General features: G+C 60.9%; 1 protein-coding gene across 1 annotated transcript; it reads right to left on the minus strand.

Moving 5' to 3' along the window:
* Positions 1–327: 327 nt before the first annotated feature.
* Positions 328–3,899, minus strand: CHST3 (carbohydrate sulfotransferase 3). The gene is made up of 3 exons (XM_026851803.1): positions 3,473–3,899; positions 2,864–3,101; positions 328–2,713 (listed from the first exon to the last, which is right to left on the minus strand). Exons 1-3 carry the CDS (start codon positions 3,480–3,482, stop codon positions 1,483–1,485), a joined length of 1,479 nt encoding a protein of 492 aa, XP_026707604.1. The 5' UTR covers positions 3,483–3,899; the 3' UTR covers positions 328–1,482.
* Positions 3,900–8,846: the final 4,947 nt, after the last annotated feature.

Consider the following 8,846-nt stretch of genomic DNA (forward strand, 5'->3'; position numbering starts at 1 on the left):
CCTCCCGGCCGCCCTCCGCCGGCAGAAAGGCAGCCCAGCTGTGGCCAGCCGCCGCTGCTGCATGATTTTACTTATTTATTTTTGCTTTTGGCCAACAGCTCTGGCTGGGGAGAGGTGACGTGGGGCTGCTGGATGCTCCTGGGGGGCAGCGGGAACCTCTCAGGGCTCCCCCAGCATGTCTCCAGCAGAGACAACTGCTACCCTTCATCAAAATGCCTGGCTTCTCCCTCGGGTGGCTGCCGTAACCCAGCGTACACGGGGAGTAAAAGGATGTGCTGCAAAGCGAGCTAAAAATAGGCATTTTAATTCATTATACGTGAATTGGAGGGGGCAGCTCAGTGCCAGGCTGTTGCCGGGTGAAATGTCTGCATGTGGCAAACACCCTGAAACTCCCCGTGCCTCCACCAGGTATTGGTCACCCACCGATGCTGCCGGCAAGTATCTGGGGCTCTGGGGGGAGCCCCGGAATACCAAGGAGACAGGACATGAATACCAAGGAGACAGGAGATGCTTTGGACTCTGTGCTGTCGTATTTTTGTTTTTAATTAAATAAGTCCAACCATCTTCTGGCAGGCGCCGAGGTGCCCAGTCGCTCCCGGTGGGGTGGGTGCAGCCCCGGCACTGGCCGTGCCCCACTGGGCGTCTGGGGGTTGTAGCCCGTCGGTCCCTGGGGGCTCTCCCAGGATCATACAGCAGGGCACGTGGTGGTCTCTGGCCAAAATCTGACCTCCGCCACTTCGTTCTGGGTGTCTCTCCGTTTCTTTGCGGTATGTTGTGCTGCTCTGATTTTTGGGCTTAGCTCCTTGACCCGCCTCCCCCTCTTTTTCATATAATAAATAAATAAATTCACCTGGCGAACCTGGTACACAAATACACAGGAACAAAAGGAGAAAAAAACCCCAACAACTCCCCCTCCCCAAACCAACTTTGAAGAGCACCAAACCACAAAGTCAGCTCATTTCATTGCAGCCCAAGTGCCGGCTGGGGCTCTGTGGGAAACTCCTGCCCCGGCATGGCTCTGGGGCAGTTCCCAGTCCGTGCTGGTGTATGAAGGCACTAAACCAGTAAGGCCTCTGGGGCTTGGGTCCTTGCTGGCACCCCCAGGGTCTCACCCTTGCCTTGTCCTAGCTGGGCCAGGTGGCAATGAGGAGGTGCTTGGTCCTGTCACCCTCTTTCTCGCCCTCACCCTCCTCTTCCCTGGTGCAGCCCCCAAGCCGGGGAGGTGGCCCTGGGGCCGAACCCCCAGCTTTTTCCCAGTGCCTCCCGCCTTTGTTATTTCCCCGTTGCCAGAGAAACTGTGTAATTCAGGCTCTGTAGGACCCCGGGGTCAGCTCTGCCAGGATGCTCTGGCTCCCGGGGCTGCCGATTTCCACCTGGCAGCAATGAAGAGCATCTCCAGGAGCAGAGACCCCCTGGCTCTTCCCCGGGCCGGGAGCACGGCCGCAGCCCCTCGTTCCCCCCTGCCACCATCCCCCCACACTGTTACGTGACCCAGGAGGGCTGTGCCTCCTCCAGCAGGCTGAAGGAGCGGTTAGCCAGCGCGGCGGGGCTGCTGGCCAGCTTGTAGCCAAAGAGGCGCATGGCGGGGGCGCAGGCATCCTGCACCACCTGCGCCAGCTTGAAGGGGATGCTGAACCGCCACTTCTCGAACTGCTCAGAAGAGTTTTTGCGGGTGGAGTAGACGCCGCTGCCATCACGGGGTGCCTGCGTGTTTTTGCTGATCCACTCCTCCACTTGGCGGGTGAGGGGGAGCCCGGCGAAGCGGTACATCTCCTCCGCCTTCTGCAAGGGTGCCCGCGCCACGTCCTCGTAGCGTACCAGCATGTAACGACCCCGCAGCCAGCCCGGCCGCCGCAGCCCCAGCTCAGCCGACAGACGGATGCTCTCGCAGTTACCCCGCAGCCGCTGCACCTCCTCCTCATGGAGGGGAGCCTCCCCTTCGGATGCCCATTTCTTCCAGGTCTCGTACTTGCCAGAGAAGGCCACCATGCGGGAGGCCAGGACGGCCCGGGGGTCCCGCACGAGCTGGATGATGCGCACATCCAGCCGAGGGTCCTCCACCAGTGGCTGCAGGAACTCCAGCTGCCGGATGCGCACCGTCTTCAGGGCCACGTGCTGCTTGCGCCGGCACGCCTCGGCGGCCAGGGTGATGTTGAGGGGGCCGCAGCGGCGGTTCTTGCAGTGGTACTTCTCAAAGACCTTCTTGGCATTGGGCGTGCAGACGGGCTCTTCACAGAGCGAGCGGCTTGAGCCCCGCCGAAACATGAAGGGCGTCAGGTGGCCCTCGGGCGCTGGCAAGATAAAGCTCTCCAAGATGTAGAGGTCGCAGAGGAGGAGCTGCTTGAGGACATCCCGGTAGACCAAGGCTGAGCCCACCGCATTGGCTCCCCCCGGCTCAAAGGTCACCGTCCTCTCGATGTGCCAAAGGGGCTCAAAGAGGTAGAAGATGCTGCCTTGCTGGTTGAAGAACTCCCCCACGAAGGAGGAGCCAGTGCGGGTGGTGGCCATCAGCAGGACGTGCCGCCGCGGCCCAGGGTCCCCATCACCCTCCAGCTGCAGGGTGATGTTGCGCAGGTGGGACCTCAGCTGGGAGAAGGCAGCATCCAGCTCTCGCAGTGAGGCCAGCGAGCCGTTCTCAGCTGGCGCTGGGCTGGCCTCCGTGCCGTTGGCCTCTGCCAGCGCCTGTGGGGACTGCTTCAGCTTGTCCGACACCCTGCAGGGAGACCCAGCCCAGCCTGGAGGAGAGCGGGACCACCCCTGCATCCCGGTGGGGGGGTTCGGGGGGCTCCCGCTGCACAGAGCTCGGGATGTGGGGAAGAGGAAGGGTGAAAAGCGCGGGGTGGCTTAGGTACCCGCTCCCTACCTGGAGATGAAGTTGTTCTCCTTCTCGATGATGACGAGGCCGACGACAAAGACCAGCAGGACGGCATACTTGCTCCTCATCTTCAGGCAGTGCAGCAGCTCCCGGAAATCCTGGGGCAAAGCACGTCGGATCTCCATGGCGGGGACACACACGTCCTTCCCACCTGCTGGGGATGTGTCCTGCGCTAGCTGCCCCCCGGCATCCTCTGCCCCACCGGCCCTGCCTGGGCCAGCCCTGCCTGCGGGGAGAAGGGGGGTCAGCGTGGCAGTGGCTCTCTGCAGGCAGCGGGGAGCGGGCAGGGGTTAGAGGCTGACCCTTCCCATAAGGGACAACCAACAAGGTCTCGACAAGAGCAGTAAAAAGAGGCAAGCTCCTCCCTACACTTCCCATCCCACCGGCGAGGAGCAGCTGCCCAAAGCCCCCATCGGCTGCTCCCCCTCCTTCCCAAAATATATCTGCCCAACAGGACCCCTTGCTGTGCCTCCTCCGGCTGCCCCTGCCAGCCCTGAAACCCAATCCCCATCGCTCCGCCAGCTGCCTGCTCCCCGCCAGCCAAAACCCTGCTGCTGGCAAGGGAGGCCCCCCACGGATATGAGAGCAGCTCCTCACCCCAATCCATGGGGCATCGTGGCTCCCAGCCTCTGGAAAGAGCTACTCTGGGAAGGGTTGCAGGCTCCCCCGTAGGGCCCCGGCGTGGGGCCGTGCAGCTTCCGCCTTCCCGTGGCACAGCAGTGGCAGCTGCTCAGCCACGAAAATGAAACCCAGAGAGTTTCCAGGAAGGACAGCTGCTGCTGCCACCCGTCCCACTCGGGGTGTAAAATGCTCCTGGGGGCTTTTTCCAAAAAGAAAACACCCCAAGTGATGGTGCAGCTCCTCAGTGGGGGATGTAAAACCCACTGGGAGACTCAGCATCCACCCGCCCAGCAGAACAGACCTCCCCCACAGCCCTCATCCTCCTCCCAGCGCCAACGAAATCGGGGTGATGGCAGGAGCCGTTCGGAGTTGAACCAAACCCACATCCCGATTGGGATATAGTGGAGATTTTGGGGGCCAAAGCTGCTGTTTGGGCCCCCGGGGCAGGTGCCCAGCATGTGTCACGTGCACGCTGACACATGCAGGGTTTGCCAGCGCCCGCTACCTGGCGGCTGGTCCGCACGCCCGGCGGCTGCCTGGCCGCGTGGGTGATGCTGTTTGCTCATCCCGCTTTCTTGGCCAGACTTCCAGTGACTCAGGGGAAGTCTATTTAGCTTTGGTTTGGCTCCCGACAGCATGATCCTGGCAACCTGTCCTGCCCCTGCTTTCAGGGGTGAAGGAGGAGGGGGAGCCCAGCAGAGCCTCGTCCTTTGGGGGGGGCCCCAGGGTTTTCTGGAGGGGAGATGCCCCGGCTGAGCCGCGGTACCCGCAGCCTTCGGCAGGGTGTGGAGCGGGGAAGCCCTGCCAGGCATTGCATCACGCCCAAACCTCCTCTATGCTGTCTGCAGCCAAAATGTGCATTTTTTGGTGTTGTTCGCTGTATGCTCCTCCCACTGGGAAGTAGGGAGCTGAGGCAGGAGGAGGGGGATGCACCCCACAGCCAGGGCAGCATCCCAGCCCCCTGGTCCCCAGCCCTCTTTGTGGGAGCACCAGGAGTTTCCCAGCTTGAGCAAAGCACTCAGCTCCCAGGGCTTGGCTTTGAGCCACCCCCTTCTCAGCAGAAACTGCTAAAAAGAGACACCCACACCCCCAGGAAACCGGCACTCCGCTGGGACACAGGGACCTCAAAGAGCCCCGGCGGCTCCCGAGGCCTCTTGTGGCAGCCCCTCAGTTCCCCCCTTCCCCCTGCAGTGAGCAGCACCAACATCCCCCCGCACACGTACATGTGTGTTTTTAACAGCCCTGTTAGTTTAGTTTGTCAGCACACTGCTCCTTGGGGACAGGCCAGCAGCTGGGGCAGGTGCCTTTTGCCACGCTGCCCCCCGTGTCCCCCCCTCCTCGGTCCCACTCAGTGCCCCTGTGACGACAGGACTTGTCGGAGTATTTGAGCAACTGAGAGAAAAAATAAAATATACAAAGCCCTCGGTGTGCGGCTGCATCTCTCAGCGCCCAGCAGAGCCGCCAGCTTCGCTGCTGCAAAGGACTTTTGGGTTTGTGGCATCCCAGGGAGTGGCGGCGGCAGTCTGCATCCCTGCCCTCTCCTCCCTGGCGCAGGGGACTGTCCCCTCGCTGCCTGGAGCACACACACAGTGGGGGGGTGGCACCTATCGCCTGCTCAGACAAAATTCTTGGGCAAAGCTAGCCCAGGTTTTCACCCCTCTAAATGCCCCCAGCCGACCGACGACATATGAGCCACAGACCCGGAATTATTCACCGGGATGACACAGAGAGCCGTTTCCAGCAGCGCTGGCAAAAGCCCTGATTCACAGGCCCGGGGCAGACATAATTCATTAAATAAACAGCCGGCTGCAAACGTCTGAGCGGGACCCGCAGGGCAGCGGTGAGAGGCGCGGGGGCCCTTGCAGGGCTGAGCCGTGGGGCTGGGGGACACACGGGGTGACCCGGTGAGGCTGGCTGGGGTTGTGAGCGAGCCACAAGCGTCCCTTTGTGAGCGGGAACAGAGGGGCTCTGTGCGCCCCGTGAGCTCCCGTCCGGCCGCCCGCCGGGGCTCCGCCGGGCCGGGGGTGCGAGCAGAGCTGCCGGGGTGCTGCTACTGCCCTGGGGGGCACCGCCAACTGCCAGTCCTGCCGGTGCGAGCAGACGGATGGACAGACGGACGGGTATCACCTCTGGCAACTGCAGGCAGCGGCCGTCCGATGCTCTCCTCTTACTCTGCACATCTCGAAGCAAGGCGGAATAATTTCCACGAGCACTAAACTGAGACGCCCCGGAAGGCGGCCCACGAGGCTTGGGGGAACTCCCCTGGCGCTGCTCCCTGCCTTTTCCTATCCCTCAGGCTGGAAATGCTTTTCATTTCAGCAGGGACGGCTACAATTCCCACTGTCGAGATGATAAAAGGCTTTGCGGATTTCCCGGCTGAGTCCAAGCCAACAAAGGGGCTTTTTCTTGTGGGTGGTGGCGGGGGTTTTGTTCCCATGCGAAGCTGCTCGGGTGGATATCTGCCACTAGTAGCAAGTTAATTTAACCCTGCCACAGCACGAAGGAAGGACTCGGACAGTAACAGAGATGCCAAATTGTTCAAGTCTGCTGCAGCAAGCCAGCTCATCGAGTGGATGCTCCCACTGGTGGCATAGGTGGGGTGAGAAGAGCAGCGTGGCCCCAGGGCAATGATGGCAAGGTCCCATGGTGAGAGGAAGGAGGGAAGGGATGCTCTTATTGCTCTTCTGCAGGGCATTTCGCAGGACTGCCTGCCTGGGAGAGTGAAGTTGGGGTTTTCTGCTCGGTTTTAGGAAAGGGAGGGTCTTTCACAAAGACTTGGGGCTTTCATCCCCCTCCTCTGGCTGCCCTGAACACCTACCGGGTGGGATCCAAGAAAGGAAAGACGCCTGCGGGCTGGTGGGGGAAGCCAGCTGGAGGTGCGACTGCATGAAGTCACATTTTCCTCCGGTGACTCAACAGGCAACAAACGAGCTCTGGACAAGGAACGGCAGCAAAGCACCTACTTGCAAGTTCCCTCCCTGCCCAAGATCTCTCTGTCCATCCAGCCCCTGCCTCTGCCCCCCTGCATCCCTGCCTGGCTCCTGGAAGAAGGGAGCTGGTGGGGACCTGCAGCTGAGCTTGCTGCCCCCAGAGTAACTCCCTCAGAGATGCTTTGCTTAATCAGATTAAGAGCAGCACCGTGAGCCAGCAAAGGAACAACAAAGAGATAAGGCACAGGGGCACCTATCTGCTCTCCCCACTGCTCTTTGTCTGCAACCTGGGAAAAAAACCAAACCAAGCCAAAACAAAACACCCTGAGCTCCCTCTGTATTTACTCTATCAACTATTTCCGCTCCTGACTTCCTCCAGAGGCTGGCCTTGGGAAACGCGCCACCGATGCTTCCCACTTTGCTTTCATCTCCCAGCAATTTTGATCCTGCCCCTGGCTCTTCTGGCTTTTCTCCAAGGCATGGCACAAGCACGGCACCACTTCGGTTTGCCCCCCGGCATAGCTAAGGAGGCTGCCTGGGCAGGTATTTTTTGCTTAAAAACACATGTATTCAAGCTAAAAAAGGGAAAAGAGCAAAAAAAAGGTCACCTCCTACAATGTTTATAAAGTTGCCTAGAATAGCCCCAAGTCTCGCCAAATTGAAGCCTGGAAACTGCCCATCGGAGGAGAAAGTTGGGAATGCAAAGTCCTGGCTCAGACAGGGTCAGGGCACCGGCAGCAACCCCAGCCTGTCCCGCTGCCGTGCAGAGAAACCCCAGTGGGAGCAGGGGCCGTGTGCCCTGGGGAGGACGGGAAGGGAGACGCGCTATGCCCCTGGCTTGGGCAGCCCTACAGGGGCTCCTCCACTTGTTCAGTCCCTCGAGTTAACGCAGCGGCCGGGCTCATTTCTCCTCCCTGTTCCATTCTCGGCTCTGCCCTTCAGTCCTTCAACCCACCTTGGCTTGGTCCACTGCTCTCCTCCTAGCTGGGTACCCCGGGCAAATCCCCCCCAACAGCTGAATCATGCAGGTGAGGGCAGAGACGGGAGGTTACGTTCGGGAGCAGCAGCAGCGGGCGTTGGTACAAACAAGCATCACTTAAACAACTTGTTCTTGTGCTCTCAAACTCCAGGTGGAAGAGGTTATCTTCTGTCCACTATTTATTATCCCCCCGAGGAGGCACACAGGTCTGGGATGACCCAGATGAGCTGTTCTTGCTCCTTGTGTCCCAAAAAGAGCTGCCCAGAAGGGATTTAGAGGCGGGTGTTGGGCACAGTAATGCCAGTGACAGGAGCAGCCCAGGCTTTGTGCCAGGACAGAGTCTCTTTGCTTTCCCTCACCTTGTCTGCTGCTGAAAGAGGGTTTTTCTTCAGACCCAGGAGAGAGGAGAGCTACTGCTGCTGCCTGAGTCCCTGCTGAATGCGACGGGACCTTCAGAGATATCAGTGCTGGGCACGGGGGTGAAATGGTGCATCTGCAGGCACGCCGGGCTGTGTTGCCCTGGTTTGATCCAGACTGGAGACCAGCTGAGCTGGCTAACAAGCCTCTAACCTCAAAACCAACTTGCTGGAAGCCACGGATGCTGGTGGGGTGGGTTTTACAGCACCACCTGCAGCGAAGGTGTGCGACCAAACACAGTAACCTGCGGGGCAGCAAGGGGAGAGCAGACCACCAAGATGGGCAAACTGGACCCCCCCCCCCGGCTCCGTTTGCTTGGTGCTGGTGGCACAATGCCAGCCGCTGTGCGGGCCATCGACCCCCAGCCGTGCTGGGATCCGCAAAGGCCCGTCCCTGCTTCAATGGGCCCTTTCTCTGGGGCACAGAGCCCGTGGTCCCTCCCACCACCCCGTGCTCCTTCTCCCCACCGCTCCATGCCAGCCTGGAAGATCCTCCACCAAACCCAGCCCAAAAACCTTGCTCTGTGCCCCGCTCTGCTTCCTTCGTGACCTGAGACCGGTGTCTGTAGCCCTCCGGGCACCTCCGCGAGGCACTGGCGGTGACAGACGGTCACCAGGGGAATAGTGAATCCCCACTGCCCTTGGGGAAATGCAGTCTGTGCCCCGTCCCGGCAGCACGGGGAGACCAAGGGTGTGAAAATGAGTCCTATGCTGCAGCAACTCGGAGGATGTGGGAAAATCGCAGAGTGAAATCCCTGTCCTGGTGTGGTGTCGTAAATCGTTGGCTGTGGGGAAAAGGAGCCGCTTTCCCCCGGGGACTGAAGCCGGGTCCCGTGGTGCAAAGGCAGTGGGGTGTGGGTACCTCCCCCAAACGTGGCCGGGAGCGGCTGCTGAAATCCCCACGGGCACTGAGCGGGGGCTCTGCCCGGGTGGCCCGTTCCCCCCCAAGGTAGCCCCATGCCAGCCGGGTCCCGTCTGGAGGCCTGGGGCCCGTGGGGTGCCGGTGGGATGGCCGTGCCCCAACT

Source organism: Athene cunicularia, assembly GCF_003259725.1.
Source record: "Athene cunicularia isolate RWA chromosome 6 unlocalized genomic scaffold, athCun1 chr6_part2, whole genome shotgun sequence".
Lineage (NCBI taxonomy): Eukaryota > Metazoa > Chordata > Aves > Strigiformes > Strigidae > Athene > Athene cunicularia.

Coding starts and splice junctions, on each gene's coding strand:
- CHST3 (XM_026851803.1), bottom strand. Junction 2,714..2,863: donor GAGAACAACTTCATCTCCAG/GTAGGGAGCGGG, acceptor GTCTCCCTGCAG/GGTGTCGGACAAGCTGAAGC.